Genomic DNA, 18725 nt, shown 5'->3' on the forward strand with positions numbered 1-18725 from the left:
CATACACACTTGAAGAACGAGTAGTCTGTGGCAGAAGAGTGTTTTTTATTTATATTTGTTGTGAGCAGTGTGGACGATAAAGTTCTGCTTCTGGCAATCAGTTATATTTGAAGCTTAAAGCGTAAGCTATGGGTGTCTCGGGGTGTTGCGCAGTTTTGAAACATCTTATTGTCCTTATCAACCTAATATTTTGGGTGAGTAGTGCATTGTGATTCTTTATAATCATCTGCCTAAAATATGCTATTAGATGTATGATAAAGCAGTGTTTATAATTGCAAACAGAATACCCATATACTATTTCAGAAGTTACTGCCTTGTTTGAATTACCGAAGTTCTTTCTGAGAAGGGACTTTTAGGAATGAACCACTAATGCCTTATTAGGCTTCCGTTCGCAGATGACCGTCCACGCCCTGCCGTGTAGTATAGCGAGTGGGTTAGAGTTCGCTTGTGGTTGTAGTACTGTTGGGCAAACTTATTTTGAAAATATAATAATGTGTTTGTATATGAAATTCGATTCAGTATCGTGATTTATTTCTTAACATAGTTCTGTTGCCAGAATATAACGCCTTTCTGAATGTAAACATTTCCATTTCCATATATATATATATATATATATATATATATATATATATATATATATATATATAGAGAGAGAGAGAGAGAGAGAGAGAGAGAAATCCTCTCTAAGTTGGACGCTTATGGTTTCATGAAAATGTGTCCAACTTACAGAGGTGTTCAAGATAGAGGGAAAGGAAAAGTAATCCTTTCAGATTGTGATGTAATGACTAATCTATTTACTTACGTACACTAACTGCTGTAGGCTTACTTGAATTAATTAATAACAACAACAAGAATTATTATCTTTTGAAACCTACTCCCATGCATTGAACATTATACCCTAGCCTCAATTAAATTTTCTAAAGTTAATTCCACCAATGTTTGCTTCCCCATTGCAAAAAGAAAAATCCCATCTCTGTTAACACAGTTTGAACTCAAATGTAAGCGCAGTGCTGATGGAGTTAAAACTGTATCTGCAATACTGTAGTCTAGTGAAGGGTTCAACAAAAGAATAACTGCATTCCAGTGATGGTTTCAATGTCTTCCACCCTCAACCGTAAGCTAATCCTCCAGATAGAAGGTATTCATCAGTTAGAAATTCAAAATAACAAAATATGTAACTGTAAATGTTTCCCTGAGAAGCATTGAAGCTAAGTGCATGAACCTGTCCATGTTCCAGGATAAAGGGGTTTCCAAGATATAGGGTATTTTGGACATGTAAAATTATATATATGAAATTGCCCAGTTTATTTTTAGGATTGATGTTTTCATAATTAGGCCATTGCGTGAACTGACAAATGAAATTCATTGAGTTATCAAATTTTTTCAGGTTTGAGTTTCTGTTCATTATTTATTTCCTTTAAAATATTCATCCATTGTAAAATTTATTTTTCAAGCCCATCATTTGTGGCAGCATGCTTAAGAAATATTTTTTTTTTACACAGCTAAGAAAGTGTTATTTTTGGAATTTCTGAATGTTTTCAATGACAGTATTAGTAGGCAGAATTTTAAAGCCCAAAAACAAGGTAAATGTTTTCCCTTTACAACCATATTATGATACTAAGTATTGAGTGATACATTACTGGCCAAAGTAGCATGTGCTGTTGAATTTCTGCCTTGAAAATTGGAGGTTGTAGTTTTTTTCTTTCCCAAAAAAGGTTTATATCAGTCTGCAAGACTATAGAGACATAACTCAGAAATTTACAGTTCAGATTTTCACTGCAATGGGAACCTTCAATATAAGGTTGTACTGTCTTTTTCTGTGGGCAGAGTGTGTGTAATAAGCCAGGCACTGCTTCCAATTGTAATTGATATTCACAAGTTCGCGGTTGCTGCTGATCCATGGAAGGTAGAAATGGCAGTGTTGTGGTAGTTGTTGTCCTTGGCCCACATTTAGTTCTAGTACTGTCCATTTGGGATTGTGGTTGACAACAGTGGCACAGGGTTTTGTCTTGCCGCTAGTACAGTCCTGATGTGAGGCTTTGTCTCTCTATCTCTGGGATTGACTGAAAATGGATTAAGTTCTGTAAGGAGGTTTTATAAGGCATAGTTTCATTACAGCTGTATTTTAGACCAGATCAAGTACGTGTTGAGTTTTAATTTTATGAACATTGAAATGAGAGAAAGGTTGTAGAGGAAACAGGCACAGGGTGAGCATAATGGGTTAGTTATTTGTGGTATGCATATACAAGAAAGAAATTCCTAGATTAAACCGAAACTTTCATTTTAGTTTGTTTTCACTTTTATATAATCTGATGGGCGAAACAAATTGGTATTTCACGTAGTTTTCAGTACGTTGTTAATGACACGGGGAAGAACGTCGTGTTAAGAAAAGAAGTCTTGTCGTAAATTGCCCTGTAAAAATATGCAAATCACCACGGTGACTGCATTTCCTTTCTTACGGAACATAAAGGAATTTCCCCAAGTCTGAGTCAGCTCTTCGCTCTACGTGTCTCTCTATTCGGTGCACATCCGCTCTTTGCGGAGTCACAGGAACGAGGTACGCCTCCGCGCCATGCCAAAATTCGTAGAACATCTGGCACGCGGTAGAATGAGGTGTCTATGTGCGAATTTATAAGGAAATGACGGTGACGTTTGCACAAACATGATCGTTGGAAACGAAGATGGCTGTCTTCGAGTGTGTAGCGCCTTGCAGTCTGATAGATATTGCTCGACCTTTCTGAGGAGCGTTTTCCCCCCATCATCAGGGCGATGAATGGTGATGGGGACAATAAACTCTTCTGAAACGTCATTATTTACCATGCAACACGGTACTACAAATTACAGTAGACAGCCATCTTCATATTCGACGCCATGAGAACCTCAAATGACACAAGATAATTAGTACACCAATCTAGGACGGGGTTTTGTTTGCTACCCCCTTCCGAACCTGTCTGAAGCGGCTGGACAGAAAAGTTGAACAAACATGAAGGAAGTAGTTTTGTCTGTATTTCGATGAATATTTGGAGTTTTTGTGATGCAATTTAGATGGAAAGGTTTCGCAGCTATACATTTGGGTAAAGTTCCATCTGTGTAGATTGAGGTGAGTAGTCATCTTCACGCTCCGGCAGCCTTGTCGCCGGTATTCACTGAATATAGGTCATTCAGGACAGTGTTGGCGAAGCAGGTTGTTAAAGAAAGGAGTAAACGCTCGAATGAGTGTCTTGTAGGGTCTTGTTACCTCTCTGAACGCGGTTCACGGAGTGCCACGGAATTTTATTATTATTAGGCAGGCCCCAGGTTTGAATCTTGCCTCATCTCCAGAGGCTGCTACCTACCGACACCGTGATTCATACCGAAACAACTGGCAACAGGCGGGCGATACACGATATCATCGCTTGTACGTTCGTACCAAAGCAGCCAGTTTGCTAGTTTGTGGAAATGTCTGTGAAGGACTCTTCGCTGTATACATTCATGTTGTATATTATGTACGAACTTGGCGTTTAGTTGTCATAGTTATTACCGCTGATTACTACCCCCCCCCCCCCCCATCCACAGCGATAAAGGATATCTTCCGGCGATGTGACAGGAAAGTTGTACACGTCGCCAGTCGCAGGAATCGATAATTTTAAAAGCGATATCGCCGTCCTCCCGGTGTGTATGCGTCATTCTGCCACCCATACATGTAACACATCAGTGCAGTGTCTTGTTAAATTCACAGCTTTTATAGAACCAGAAAGTTCTTGCCATAGACGCCAACTTTATTATGTTGATTCCTGTCCACACGCTGATTCTCTTTCTGCTGATTTCAGTTTCCCTCCCATTGCGTCTGCTAGGTCTTCAAAGAATCCTTGCAGGTTCTAGGCCTTTTGTGATATTGTGTTATGTTTTTACTGTGAGCATTTGTGATCTTCCCCCCAGCCGCTTGACAATCTTTTGCCTGTCGAAGACTGCTTAATCGCACTTGCCAAGTTCTCTGAATTTATGGATGTGTGCAACAGTCCCTGCCGTCAAATGCTGTTGATACAGCGTGGTAAAACACATAATCTATCCGGTAATAACGGGTGAAGTGGTCAGTGGAAGTCCTGGGTTTGAAACACGGAGTGGACAGGATTTTTAAAATACTTGTTGAAGACAAATGGCAAGACTCCTTGGATGAAGGACCAGGCCGGATGGTTCGTTAGGCCGTAATAGTGTTTGAACAGTTTTACGTCAGGATTTGTAGAAGTGTGCTTGAGGGTGGTTACTCTCTGAAGGCATTTGGGACTTCTCTCGCGTCTTACTGCCGACACTCTCACACGTTATTGTAGGCTGTTTATACTCCGAATGGCTATTTCTGAACTGCTATGGGACGCGTCGTGTGGCGTTGCCGTGGAAACCTTTGAGGACTCTTTCATAACGAATTATGTAGCCTTTTGTTTGCGTGAAACGACACCTGGCCAGCGATTTATATGGAAGCGTAGTCAGTGAAACTCTGTATGCTGGTTACGTCACCGATTATCACCCACGTGTCTGTAGTGCTAATGTCATGCGTCAGCACATGGATTTTTTAGTGAAGGACTGCTTCCGTGGCACATTCTGTTGTTGAGATGTAAGGCTTGTTGGAGGATGAGATGAAATTTGTCAACATTATTTTGATATGTTTCCCTCTTTTGTTGGGGGGGGGGGGGGTCACACTGTGCTGTCCTACAGCACGTGTTCCTATAATACGATTAGCGAGTTCCTGGCTGATTTTTATCTTATTCCGTATAAGGATTAATTTTACTTAAAAATTAAAATCATTAACTGAGCAATTTTATTGGTTTGTTTGAGGAAGTTTCGATTGATTTTGGTATGAGGTTCATGTATTGATTGGTACGGACGAAAATTAAATTCGGCCAACGATGTAGGCCCTCGCCCAGTACCAGACTTCATCGGAATCCGGCAAGTGAATGATTATTGAGGTTAAACATGTTGTCTGACCTGCGCAATGTATTCTCTGCGCCTTTAAAATAGACGTCTTAAGGAAAGAAAAATTCTGCGTATTGCTATCTGAGTTGGACTAACACCACGGTCACTTGAGGAGGGAGGGGCAGAAACAGACAAGCTATCATCGGCGCTTAGTCACTTCCCTTTTTATGTAAATTTCGCTTCGTGTATGTAGAGATAGTGGAAGCCACATCCAGGAGTATGTTTACTAGTTGATTTGTTACATAATTCAGTATTTGTGTTAGGCAGGTGATAAGAATTTGCTGGGTGTGTTTTGGAAAGCTGTATTTTCATAAAGACCTTCTGTTGCCTGCGTACAATTTTTGTCCCTGTGCATGGAAGGATCTACAGTCAGTCACTGAACATTGGCATCTCGACATTTGGACGTTAGGCTACTGGTATTTTGGAAAGAAAGGAAAAGTAGAACGTTAGAACGATGAAGACACAAATGACAATCTCGGATTCAGTATGTTTGAAAACAGGATGCCGATGACGACTGTTTGTACCTCAGGAAGTAGGTAAAGGTAATATTGCCCCTACTGCTTAAGGAAGCACCACGTTATGGGGGGACACATTCTTAACTTCAGCGTAAATTTGTCATAATGAGCTTCGTAATTTGTACTAACAAGGTGAGATGTTGGGGACACCTGCATGCATTTTGAGAACTTCGTACCGAATTACGGTCTGTAAAGCTGACGGAGGCCAAACTGGATACAAATGCGAAGATATGAAGATTATATTAAAACGGATCTTAATAGCGTGAAGTTGTAAATTGAATTCAGCTGGCTCAATATCAGTGCCAATAACATGGCGCCGAGCAGAGAATGTTGCCATGAGAAGGTCTGGTGACCGAACTACCGCTTCAAAAGTGCTTGTGAGGTAACTAGTCTGAGCTCTGTCCGGGAGTCGGCCAAGTTCTGGTTTCGACCTACCCACGATGTCCTGAACTGTATTGACACATGAACCTCGGCACTATTTGGCGTGAAGATGGCCACTTCCCGCCCTCTAGTGTCGAGGTCTAGAATATGTGGGGCTAAACCACAACGCCCCCTGATCTCTAGGTGACATGCACGATATCAAGTTATGTCGGGAGCTGTGTAGGTCTACTTTAATGTCGTCCAGAAATGTAGGGCGTGAAACTGGAGAACAAATCAATACTGTGGGGCATTTTGTACGCGATAGGGTGGGGAATCTGGGAAGCAAACGCTGCAATTGGGTCGGTGTCTGTACATCGTACGGACTGTAAACTGTGCTCATAATTGTGGAGACCACGTCTGAATGTTTCCTCTTCAAAACGACCCTGAATTTCATGCAATTGAACATAGGTACTTGGAGACGGCATCAGTAGTCGTTTGGCTTGGATGTGTCTCGTGAATGGCTGCCACTTTTACTTGGACGCACCAGCCATGACAGCTTTAGGCTAGAAGGCCGCATTTCGAATTCCGTGAGGAACGCAAGTCCTCATTCTGGGGTTCAGCCGTGAGGGTAAAGCGACCGAAAGCTGACATTTCACCTCTGTCGAGATCTCTAATGATTTAAATGGTTTTGTATTACGTCGAAGGGCGTGGAAGGGGGCATTCGTGGCCTGTGGCTCGTGCACTCTTAGAATTTACCTGCAAAGATTGTGAAAAGTCACGAAAACTACTCACTCGACCATGAGGTTCGATTGTAAAGCGTTGAACTTCACCTCCGTGCCTTTCACTCTTCTTGGCATTGTGGTTGGCAATATGCATGAGTACTTGTGGGAATTTCCACGTTTTTTGTTAGTGCCCTTGACTCACTCCTCCGATTCTCGACTGTTTTCACTCTTCAGTAGATGAACGGGCTGGTCATTGCACTGTGAGTTGCTTGTCGCAAGTGGAGGCTGGGGGTAAATCCAAGCCAGCTTTGTTATTGAACTGCATTGACTCGATTTTTGTAATCTCCATATTAGTATGAACGTATGATTTGTTTAACCAGCAATCTAACACGGCGAAAGTAGGACGTAATAGGAGAGTGGAGACGGTTATATAAAGATGGGTGATTGTGTAGGACATGTTGCGCCCATGGGGGATTTGGGACATGTGTACAGAATTTCAATTGTAAAGCGTAAAGGGAAAGAAACCTAGGATATATTAGGAATACTATTAAGATTGCTCTTTGATATAGAATATGCAAGTACGAATTTTAAAGAAACTATTATTGAGGAGTAGATCCTTTTCAGCGAGCACCCTGCACATTCGGGTCTTACGACATTCAGTTTACCTTCAAGTTGTTTACACAACTTCATAGCAACATAAAGCGTAAATTGTTTTATGCAGAAACAGACTTTGATGTCACGAATATGTGGTTGAAGATGGCGGAAAACAGTCGTCTTCGTCCTCACCGTGTCGAGAACCTCAGATCCTACTAATATTTCGTAATCATGCCTTAAAATGCCGAAAGGAACATGATTTTCCAATTGAGACAAGCTATAACAATGCGTTGCAAGGCTGTTCTATAACCGTCGGCAAGATAGTAGATGCATTTGGTCGATTGCCAGTGAGTTTGTCTCGTACCAGGAACCTATCCCAGGAGCTGTAAGATGAAGTCTAAAGATTCGGAATTTGGCCTAAAACTTAGATATCGTGTGTTTTCGTCTTGTGATAATCAAAGGCGCTAAATGATTACCGCTGCATGATGTCAGGTGTTTGTCTCTCCTCCCTAATGATTTTTTAAATTAATACGCGGATATTCATGCGTTGTTACCTGTCACTTCATCCCTCTTAGGCCCAGATTTGCCCAAGCATTCTGTTCTCTTACATACACCATTGAACTGTGGTAATCCTTTTATGTGAGAGACCATGTTCCACACCCATACAAAATAGCAGGTAGAATAATAGTTGTTTATATTTTAATCTTAATATTTTCAGATAGCAGACAGGAAACAAAAGATTCTGAACTGCAAAGTAGCAAGCACACTCTGAATTTAGTTAATGTAGCACCCTGACTTTCTTTCTTTTCAGTTGGTAGGCCTAGCAGTGATCGTCTTGTCAGTATGGATGCTTACAGATACAGCCTTCTATGTCAGTGTGGCATCGGGTGAATCCAGCTACTACACAGGGATATACATCTTTCTGGCTACTGGTGCGCTGATGTTTATTGTGGGCTTCCTTGGTTGCTGTGGAGCATACAGAGAGTCACCGTGCATGCTCGTGTCAGTAAGTATAGCCATACATGATGGAAGAGTTGTGCCTGTCTGTTTTTCTAACTGTGTTTACATTAAATTTGGTCTGAAAAGTGTACAGTGATTGCTGTTTGGCTAATTTCATTTTGGCTTGTCTTTGTCTCGTATAAGCACTGCTAAAAATGAAGTTCAAATCAAGCTTCCCAAAGTTAAAAGAAGCTCATAAAACTAAAATTTCTACATAACAAAACATTGATCCTGTTAAGTTAATTATTTATATTTTAATTTTCAGTATGGTTTATATTGCTAACACTTGAAACACTATACAAAGAACATTATTTTATGACCTATACTGTTGATTATCCTGTGCGCTTGATGACCGAGGTTGAAATCCTGGTTGAGGCGAGTACTACATCCACACTGGCTCTTCGGCCAGCCAGCCTCATAGCCAGTGGAACCTTGATGCCTTTCCCTAGAAATAGAGTGGCCAGGACATGAAGCTGACCAGTTACCTCTGTCTAATGCAAAGGATAAGAATTGAGGAAGATTTACCTTCACTCAGTTCTGCTTAACAGCAGGAAAAACTTTACCTTCACTTTACTATTTATGCAACAGTATACTTTTATCTGCAGAAAATGAACGTGAAATTGTCGGCGGCTGTAGCGACCAGTAAGTATCGTGCCTGCCTGATGCTGTTGGCATGTGTATGACTTGTACTTTTCATTTTTCAGTGGTCAGAATTTTGAAGTGTTATCAAGAACGTGTCGCAAAAATCTCGTTGCCGATGCGAGTCGCTGGCTATAATTGTGTTACAGTTCTTCTGTTTCCTGCTGATCATCGTTGTGGCAGAGATTGCGGCTGGCGTCTGGGCCTACAGCAACAGTGATAAGCTAGAGGTGTATGTAAAGGATGCTGTCAGATCAACGGTGCAGCAAGAGTATGGAGTTGTGGACACACGCACAAAAACATTTGACGCTATTCAGGAAGGGGTATGTAAAGAATTCTTTTGTATGACCATGTTGTTCTTATTGGAAGAACGTGAATTTGAGTTTGCTAACTTATTGGGAATTATATGAGGAAATTGACATATATTGAAGTTGTGGCCACACCTTGGCTTAGGTGGATGGATGTCAGTGCAGAGACTTGGTTCATCACCAAGGCAGGCAAAGTGAAATTTGTTGTGGATGAAGTAAAACTGGGATTGGTTTTTCTGTGATCAGTCTGATTTTCCTCTGTGAATTGCCATTCCTTTAATGCTTAATATTCATATGTGATGGCCTGTGGAGTGTGTGATACTACAGTCTACCAACCAGCAGGACATCACAACCTTGATCTCCAGCACTTGTCTTACTTCCCTTCCCTTATCTTTTTTTTTTTGCTTTGTTTGTTTCTTCTTTCTTTTCTTCCTTTTACCATTTTATATTAAAACGAGGTCTTATAAGAATTATGTGAACCTATTTAAGATTAAGGTTAGATTTTTCAAACCAAGTTGATTTGTGACCTGTAGTTACATTGCTGTGGTGCCACTGGACCACAAGACTGGGCTGGCAGCGAGTACAACAAGGCGGGAAAAACTGCATTTAACGTGCTTGTGAGCTCGGTAGTGCAGGTGTATAACATCCCAACTAGCTGTTGTCGGCAGGGAACCAGTGAAGAATTCTGCAAGACTGCTGTGAAGGCCGGTATTGCTGCACAGTTGTCCACTGCGGTGTACTCAGAGGTGAGTACGAGTGTTTCAGTTGGCTCGTTTCTGCTCCACTCATTCAGGAGTCAACACAGTGAATCCTATGTCTTTGTTCCTTGCATCAGAAATAATATCAAAGAGCTAAGGTTTACTAATGTTGCCAACATATGAATATGTATTATCACTTTTTAAACTCCTAAACAATTTGTTTTCTGATAAATCATGGTTTACTTCATGTACAGTAAAAGCAAAGAAAAAAATGAATTGCCTTCTTTCATTGTTTTTTGCTTTTAATTTGCTTCAGGGCTGCATTGATAAATTGATTCACACATTGAAGAAGCACATGAGCATTGTGGTTGGTGTTGGGATCGCCATCATCATCATAGAATGTTTGGGCCTTATCTTCTCACTCATCCTTTGCTGCGAAATTCGAACCATGGATCGGTACAAAGCTTAAACACTGAAGCTGAATCTTTATTTCCTCCTAATTCAAGGCTGGTATACTAATCTACATCATTTGGTTCCAGTTAAAAAAAAGTAATTTCCAAAGCAGGTTGTTTGCCGAATACATGGTGAGTTTTGAAACCTGTACTCATTTCACGGGCTGGTTGCATAGCCAAGATCAACTTCATTTGTTTAAAGTGTACTACTTGTGGCTTAATTGTACAAATGCTATATTAGAATGTTTGTAAAAACTACTTCTACTAGATTAACTGTTTAGAAACGTTATTGTGTGGTATAGCAAGCGACATGGTGTGCACCAACCCGGTGGCAGTTTGTACCCAATTTTTGTAGGTGCCAGTGTCGATAGTGTGGCTAGTCTGTGCTGTTCAAAAAGCCACATTTGTTTGTGTGCCAAGACAGCTCGTCCAATACTGTAACATTATGACACAAACACAGAGAATTTGTTTTGTTTAATTATATTTGAGCCTTAAATTTGGCCACTCAGTTTTATAAGCCCTTTTATCAAAATTTTGAGTGCACTGAATGTGAGAACCATAGTGACCCTTTCAATCAGAGAAGTATTTAATATTTACTGTATTACTACTGACAGGGTTACAAAAGTGTTCCCCTAAAATATATCCGAGGCAGTGGATCGCGTTGGTAGCATACGGATCATTTTGTGTGTATAAAATTACTCAACAGTATCATGTATGTGATTTCTTTCACACATTACAACACACTTTCATGAGTCAAACGTGTTGTTCACGTTTATTCTGGAACCACCACATCCTACATTTCTAACATTTTGTGAGGGGAAATAAATGCCCAGTTGGTGGAGATTTTCAGGAGAGGTTCCCCCCCCCCCCCCCCCCCCATATCCAGCCATATTAAAAACGTCGTATGAGGATTAAATGCCCGTGAACATTCTGTCTGATCTGTGAATGTAATGTGCTGAGGGTTGCATATACAAGATAGGGGGAATCTTTGAAATTTTAGAATGGGGGAAAAATGTTTTTCCCTTCAAATGCTGATAAGTTAAATAAATGTGATGGAGACAGAATAAGCATTTGTATAAACAGCATGGTTTATCTGTTTTGTTATGTTACATGTTAACTTTTCTGTCTTCCAAAATTGTATGGATGTGCTGGTTGTTATGCTAGATACTTTTTCATTCTTTTATAACAAGACAAAATTTTGCCACCTGGTGAAGAAATACCAAAGTAATGAATGAACTGATGAAACAGGTTTGCTACTCTCCGTGTACATTATTTGTGATATTGATGTTACAAAGTATGATATCTTTTTGCCACGACATGTTCTTTCTTTTTTCTTCTTCTTATTCTTGCTCTTCTTTAAGTGCTTCGGACAGTTTATTCTAATCTCTGTCACTTTTTTATTGCACAAAAGGATTCTCAGTTTGGACAGGTTGAATCTTGTTTATTGATACTAGTTTAATTCCTGCCACAGTCATTTCCTTTATCATTAGATGAGTACATACAGGTTTCATAGAACCTAGAATTTAGTATCGAAACTCATGATTTACAGAATGATTTCATAGAAATGTGTGAACCCTTCCTAGAGCATAGAATGAAGGCAGAATGGGCTAGGAGTGGAGTTCCCCCTCATACCTAGCCACTTTGAGTCATGATTTAGTTCTTTATCTTTGAGGTATTGTTCTCTAATCTCTTCAATACATTTATGACAAGTTAACCGAGAAGTTAACAGATTTTAATTTTATTAAGATTCACTTTTTTACATGAAATTTGTATCGTAATTCTCATTAAACTAGGTTAGAATTCAGGTTGTCACTGTCGAGAGTATGAAGGCAGTTGTCTTCTGGGAATTTGCAGTACAAAATCTGGTAGAAATTTACTGACGTTTTGGAGGCGTTTACTGTCTCCAGCATCTGGGCAATCATTGTCGTGATAATGAGGCAGTAAACACCTCTGAAAAATCAGTTAATTTTCGACCAGACTACGTGGCACATCTGAGAAGGAACCATCTTCATTGTGACTTCTCACAAAGCAAACTTTTGTTAGTTTAACACAGATGATTTTATTTTTAGTTGACACGTGGAAGAATGTTTTGTAATTAAATATAACCCATAGAAAATTATTTTTTTATTGATGAGAAACTTGGATGTGTTTCAACAGATAGCACTTTTTGGATGTATGATGACTATGCATGATACAGATTGCCAGCTGTGTCATTTGTTCAGATGCAGAGACTTAATTGTCACATCTCAGAAAACATTTAGTAATGTGGTTGACTTTTGTGTAACCTTGATTCTTTATTGTACATAAAACTTTGTAGTAATGCTGCAAGTAGTTCTTATGTTGTTGTTTGTCAAAATGTCAAAACTGGCTGTTGAATTTCTGTATTCGAGGCCAGGGGTGGCTAGGCCGTCTTGTTCACCCTTAGTGATTGAAATTAACTTTCAAAGGGTAAGAGTGGAACTTCATTTTTTATGTAACTGCTAATCTGCACACTTCAGCATGCTCACAGAGAGGCACAAGGGTCGAGAGGAGCATAATATGAAATTGAAACGTTCTCACGAAGTGGGGAATGTACTATTTCTGTTTAATGGTGCTTTGAAATTCCACTTTTATTGCAGGATGTGATGTCAGTCACGTTCAAAATAAGCTGAAATGCAATGTTACATGACTTGTACCAGCATTTCAAATGCAATGCAGGTCTCAGGATCAGATCCCTTAGATCTAAATATTTTGTAGCAATTCTGTATACTTTTTAAAAAATTTTGTAATCTTCTTTCATACTGAGACATTAACAAAGCGTGTTCAAAAGAGTAAGAGGTCCAATTGTTAGCTCAGTACATTTGAAAAGAAAATGTTTGTGAGAGAAAATGAGTGCCAATTTTATGGATTTATTTTTCCATCATTTGACTCAAGTGGTTTATTTGTTGTACTACAATTTGATGTACATGTTACCATAATTTTATGTTCAAACTGAATTGATGCAAATGCTCCCTCTTATTTGTAATATTACATACATGTAGTTCCAAAATTGGCAAGAAATGTGAAGATAGTCGGGTTTATTTTTGGATAGTATACTGGTAATATTGAGAAGTTTTCTATATTGATATTGTACTATAAACCATTTGGTGTGATGCTATAGTGAATGTAGCCATGCATATTTATGTATGATGGATGTGCAGGTCCTTGTTTTGATACCAGTCACAGAAATTATGCTTATCCAGTTCAAGGTGCCATAAATAAATCAGTGTATAAAACTTTCTTTTTATTAATCACTTTGGTGTTAAGTTGAGAAATTTATCTAGTCAGAAGAATAATTTATAGTTTTCAGAATAATTGCATAGTGGATATGACAAAACTATCGTACGGGTATAACTACATCTTCATCTGGCAAGACGTTATCTTTTCACTGTAGGTGAAACTAGCTAACTGTACACAAATGGGATGACATCCTGCCATCAGAATACAAAGACAAATTAAAAGTTACATGACATTATACTTTCAAGTTATTTGTAGGTAAAGTATTGCTTATTCTGATGGAATTGTTCAGTGATGGACACAGGATTTTCACATGATACGTTGTCATAAGGAAGTTTCTCTGAATGTAAAAATCGTAAGTGTAATAGAGTTTTAAGAAGAAACTGCGCCAGTTAATTTAGATTCAAGAACATAATTTTGTATCCTCTTTGTCTTAAGAAAATTATGCTAAGTTTTGGTGTGAAATCAATACAGATTAAATGGTCCAGATATTATAAAACTGTAAAATAACATTTAGGTAACCTTATTATTTTGGCTAAATTATGCACATTGCTGTGAAAAATATATGACGAACAAACAGAATCAATACAGAGCACATGCTTTAGCATCAGTATGTCCTGGTACAACACGCAGTTTACCCTCAAACTGAACCATGCCCAGCCTGTAACATGGTGCTAAAATAGCGGACTACTGTTTCATAAAAACTGCCCAACTGTATTACTGTTGAAGAAATTTTGCAATTTTTATTTGTGATGTCGTCATGGATTTGTTGTAATATTGCATAACCAAGCTCTGCTGTCACTCCTTTCCAGTTATATTATAATAGCAGGAAGCAATCTGTTAGTATTAGAAACGTAATGCGGTCATAGGTAGTGTCCGTGCTATTAGGTGGCATGTTTCCTTTTTTTATATAATGCATAGTTCTTAATTTTCCACTTTTTTTTTCCCTCCCCCCACACACATCAGAAAAGCTGGTGATGGCATTTTATCCCATTGGATTGAGACATTGTTTACACAACTGTAAAACTAATTTTTATGTGCCAATATATACAAAGACTTTTGTTGACTGCTCAAACAGTGTATCTGCAAGCAATAATAATTGGAATCTCTTGCCAGCCACGACTGGTATCATTATAAAGGCCTTGTTTAGTTTTGTTAATTTCACATCTTATGTGATATGTTTAAAAAAATGTGACATCCCTGTAACAAATCATTATATGTTTAAAAATGTTCTTGTACAATATATTTTGTGTCAAGTTGCACTGTCTCGATAAAGATTTCATCACGAGTGTTTGGTGAATCGGCAGCATTTGTGTTATGGGTATGAGAAAGCACAATAACAATGCAGTCTCATGCGTATTTCTATTTTAAAATTAGTGAATTAAGAACTTTTATATATAAGATGATTTTCTTTGCATTTTATTGTCAGTGACACATTTCCTCAAACATTTGTTTGTAGGTGAATTGAGGTTAAGTGATGGCAAGCTTTTTGAACGTTATGTACATGTTGATTCACATTTGTGTGTGAGACAAACTCAAAGAGCAGTAAACTGAATTATATTGCTCTGAGGATTCAAATTACCAAAGAGTGTAGTGGTATATTTGGCTGAAGTGAGATGCATGCATCCAGTAGGGTATTGCATCTTTACAGGTCAGTTTATGTTTATAATATTGGTAGCCTTGAAATTGTGAAACAAAACACAGTTATTTTTATTTTTATTTTGGAGGTCCCATTGTAGTTCTGAAAGACTGCAACATGACAGAGAAGGCTATAATGGTCTTTGGGCATCTTGATATCTGGTCAGTTAACAATAGTAAATGATACTCTCTGCTTTTAAACCCATTACTTCTGTGAGCTATAAATTCAGAAGGTAAGAAATTGGAGTTATGCATTCATTATTGTTCATATAGTTAGATATATGAAGACATTAATTTTAATATTTTTATAATCCAATTGTTAGTTTTCAGAATTTATCTGGAATGTTTTTCTTTATTTTATAAAGCACCTTGCATTTGTTCTTGGCACTATGGTGATATTGTTGTGCTGATTGTGGGTAACCGCAGAGATTATTTCAGATTATTTTGCACTTATATTGTTTGAAAAGAAAATTACCCACTGTGCTCTGATGTTGAATTTATAAACCTACAAAGCAGTAGACTCCTCTTCTTAAATAAATTAATCAAATTGGGGCAGACAAAGAATTGACTTCCAGGTCTGCCAGCTGGTTTTGTTCAATGTTGTACATAATCACCGTTACTAACTTGGTCATTGTATGTAAGAAAACTTTAAAAATACAATATTAACTTTCAATTGATCTTTGTATTTTAATCAAGCTTTGTGTTGTTTTCCTTTTTATTTGTATTGCATTTTGTCCAATATAGAGGAGTACACACCAAGTCTTTAGAAAAAGGTTCTGTCAACTACTGCATAATTTTTGTTGATAAAAAATTCTTTGGCTGTGCATATGCCTAGGATTGATAGGTCATCACCACTTCCTTCCACATAATTTCCATCTCATTATTCATTAATCTGTCATAGACTGAACTGGTGAATGTTGTTAAAATCATAAATTTTATGAATTGGTGCATTTCCAGTTTACTATATCAAAATAACTCTTTAATTTTGTTTTACTGTGTGTCAGAAGGTGAGAGCTATTTTAAAGTATGTAACAATTGCATCTACCTTTGCTTTTAGTAAAAAGGTTTCCCGTGTATTCTGTAAGTATGATTCGCAAATATCCTAATTCTAATTTGACGTTTTTCATTAGAATGTATATAGTTGGTCACAGAGAACGGCCAGTCAAATGTGACTTTAACGAAGCGTGTTTTCTGATTTGAGACAGCTTATTTTTCCACCATGGAAGCCGACATGACGGCTGGTTGAGAACCACTGTCTTAGAGCGTCATTTTGAGATTTATAAAATTATTCAAAGCACATGCCGAGATTTGAAGGCCAGACTGTCATAAACGTGTGCGTATGTCAAATGTGTTGTAATCAATTAGAACAGAGGTTCTCACCCTTTTTCGCTGGCATATCACTAATTATAATTTAACATATTAAATGTACCACTAACCAAATGCATTCAGAGAAAACTTATTTATGTTAATCTTTTGATTTGATTTTCTTACTTACTTCGCGTACCATATGTTGAAAAATACTGTATTATTAGGTATTTGATTGGTCACTTTACTTCACTAGACCACCAAATTATCGTAATGTCAATAACAAAAAAAAAACAATTTCACTAAAAATTTGACAAATACTAATAAGGCACCCGCGTGTAATTAACGCTCAGCATGAAATAATGTCAAGGTCAGTTTCTGTAAATACTCATAGTTGTCTATTTTACCACGTGAATGCAATACCTCTCGAGCACAGCTTAAAGTTAATTTCCAGTAGAGCCTTTAGGAACTGCGTGGTCCCGTTAGTGTGGAGCTTAAGGCTCCAGAAAGTACACGTTCTTATTAATTCGTTTCTTTGTTATAAGATTTCATAAATGTGAGAAATTGACATATTCTTTCTGAGACGATTCCTGAAACAGTACACAAGGACATATTTTTAAGCATGTTTTTCCTGATTATATTGCTTTCGTATGTATGTACAATTTTTCTCAGGCGGGCCTTATTATCAGCGGGTATCTTAACAACAACGCCACGGTGGTCTAGCGGTTAGAACGCTGGCCTTGTAATCCTGTGGTCTCGGGTTCGATTCCCGGCGGTGCCCGAATTTATAACTTGTGTTGGGCAAGGCCGTGGTCTAGGCAACACGGAGTTTTCCTCCGGGGGCTTCCCCGGTTTCTCCGTGGCATCCCATTCACACACAGAAGAAGGCAATGGCAAACCACTTCTGGATCATCTGCCAAGAACGTATATGAACAGGTCCCAGTCCGAGAAAAGGATGGAAGGATCCTGTTCATATGGACCTGTCGTCAGACAGAACACTAAATAAAAATCTTAACAACTGACAAGACAAGTGTGACTCCTCCAATGTAGTGGATTGATTTGACTGATATTTTGGTGGATAAACAGCTCGTTTCAGTTCATTAGTGTGTTATTTGAAATCCTTTATCAACTGCTGAAGTTATGTAAGATATACTGTTTGATTTATGTTACTATAGTTGTTATACATGACAGTCAGTACATCAAATTAGACACTTGAATACTATATTTAAACCTGACGTTTTTAATGTGTTTCCCCTACTCCAAACATAATTATATTTCTTATATTACCGTGTGGCTATGAATGTCTCAATATCTGACTAGCAGAAGTAGGCTAGATTATTGAATATTTCTGTAAGGATTGTTGCAGCTGCCAGTCACAAGCTTAGTAAAATTCTTTCTGGAGCGTAACTGTCTTCTTTTAGAAGCATTTGAGGTTCTCACGACGGTGAGTATGATGATGGCCTTGTGTGAACACTTACTTATCGCCCTTTGGTTGGCGGCAGGAAGTTCCTCTGAAACGTCGGTAAACTAATACCAGACTTCACGGAGCTATAACTCATAAGACAGCTATCTCTGTCCTTCTGTATTTTGAAATGTTGTTGATTACGGCTGTCTTTTCGAAAGGCGCAAAATAGTGATAAGGGCAGATTAATGATTTTTAGAACAGAAGGAACAGTCACCACTACGTGGACAACAGGTGGAAGGGTGGGGGTATTGTTTATGTTTTATCTCAAACATAACCTGTAAGCGCCCGAGCGGCGAGGTGAACGGTCACGCACAGTAGAAACGTCCAACGTTTCATTTCATTGTGTATTCAGCTTGGATTTTATTACGAATTTAAACTTTGAATTGATTTGTAATATATTTTTATCGTGGTTCACGAAGTTTGTTCACAACCAAGGATTGTCAAGTTAAATACATATGTGATTTTGTATGCGACCGACAACAAGGAAGGAAGTCTGGGTATAAGAAACACTGTCAGGGTAAGAGGTAAGAAACATTGCTAATTGTTACGTTAGTCGTACTTGTTGTTTAGTAACATGAAATATTTGATTCGTGCAGAAGCGTCAGAAATTTTTCGAAAGCATTGAAAGTGCAGGTTGGAATTCTTCTGTTTAAGCGTGAAGTGAATGTAGGACTCCTACCTGCCGCGTCATTTTAGACGGACAGACAGCAAAGTTAGGCTTCCCTACAGTTACGCGTTAGCCAGTTGTCATGGTGTAACGAAAGATGTATTCTGCCTATCACACACATATCCACTGCAACAAAAATAGTTTGTCATAAACATCCCAGA

The 18725-nt window shown here is 38.5% G+C and overlaps 2 protein-coding genes and 1 long non-coding RNA gene across 5 annotated transcripts in view; 2 read left to right on the plus strand and 1 right to left on the minus strand.

Moving 5' to 3' along the window:
- Tsp96F (Tetraspanin 96F) lies at nucleotides 1–15804 on the plus strand. Its single transcript, XM_087355989.1, has 5 exons — nucleotides 1–194; nucleotides 7950–8144; nucleotides 8926–9099; nucleotides 9618–9830; nucleotides 10099–15804. Exons 1-5 carry the CDS (start codon nucleotides 129–131, stop codon nucleotides 10249–10251), a joined length of 801 nt encoding a protein of 266 aa, XP_087212115.1. The 5' UTR covers nucleotides 1–128; the 3' UTR covers nucleotides 10252–15804.
- Nucleotides 12329–18725, minus strand: part of LOC147875107 (uncharacterized) — a 6870-nt gene continuing 473 nt past the window's right edge. The window contains exon 2 of the long non-coding RNA XR_015537125.1: nucleotides 12329–18690. This is a non-coding gene — a long non-coding RNA (uncharacterized LOC147875107). The remainder of the gene's footprint in view (nucleotides 18691–18725) is intronic.
- Nucleotides 15234–18725, plus strand: part of LOC110839380 (cytochrome P450 4C1) — a 16277-nt gene continuing 12785 nt past the window's right edge. Inside the window, exon 1 of one of the 3 annotated variants that reach the window (XM_087355886.1) lies at nucleotides 15234–15360. The gene's annotated coding sequence lies outside the window, so the exon portion shown is untranslated. Of the gene's footprint in view, nucleotides 15361–18276; nucleotides 18422–18725 lie in introns of those variants that run through there. The other 2 variants (XM_087355884.1, XM_087355881.1) reach the window with 2 other exon arrangements.

The sequence above is a fragment of the Zootermopsis nevadensis genome, unplaced genomic scaffold, assembly GCF_977971745.1.
Source record: "Zootermopsis nevadensis isolate Lab colony 2312 unplaced genomic scaffold, Znev_1.0 Znev_ptg000002l, whole genome shotgun sequence".
NCBI lineage: Eukaryota > Metazoa > Arthropoda > Insecta > Blattodea > Termopsidae > Zootermopsis > Zootermopsis nevadensis.

Coding starts and splice junctions, on each gene's coding strand:
- Tsp96F (XM_087355989.1), top strand. CDS start 129: ATGGGTGTCTCGGGGTGTTGCGCAGTTTTGAAACATCTTATTGTCCTT. Junction 9,100..9,617: donor TTGACGCTATTCAGGAAGGG/GTATGTAAAGAA, acceptor TGTGACCTGTAG/TTACATTGCTGTGGTGCCAC. Junction 9,831..10,098: donor CCACTGCGGTGTACTCAGAG/GTGAGTACGAGT, acceptor AATTTGCTTCAG/GGCTGCATTGATAAATTGAT.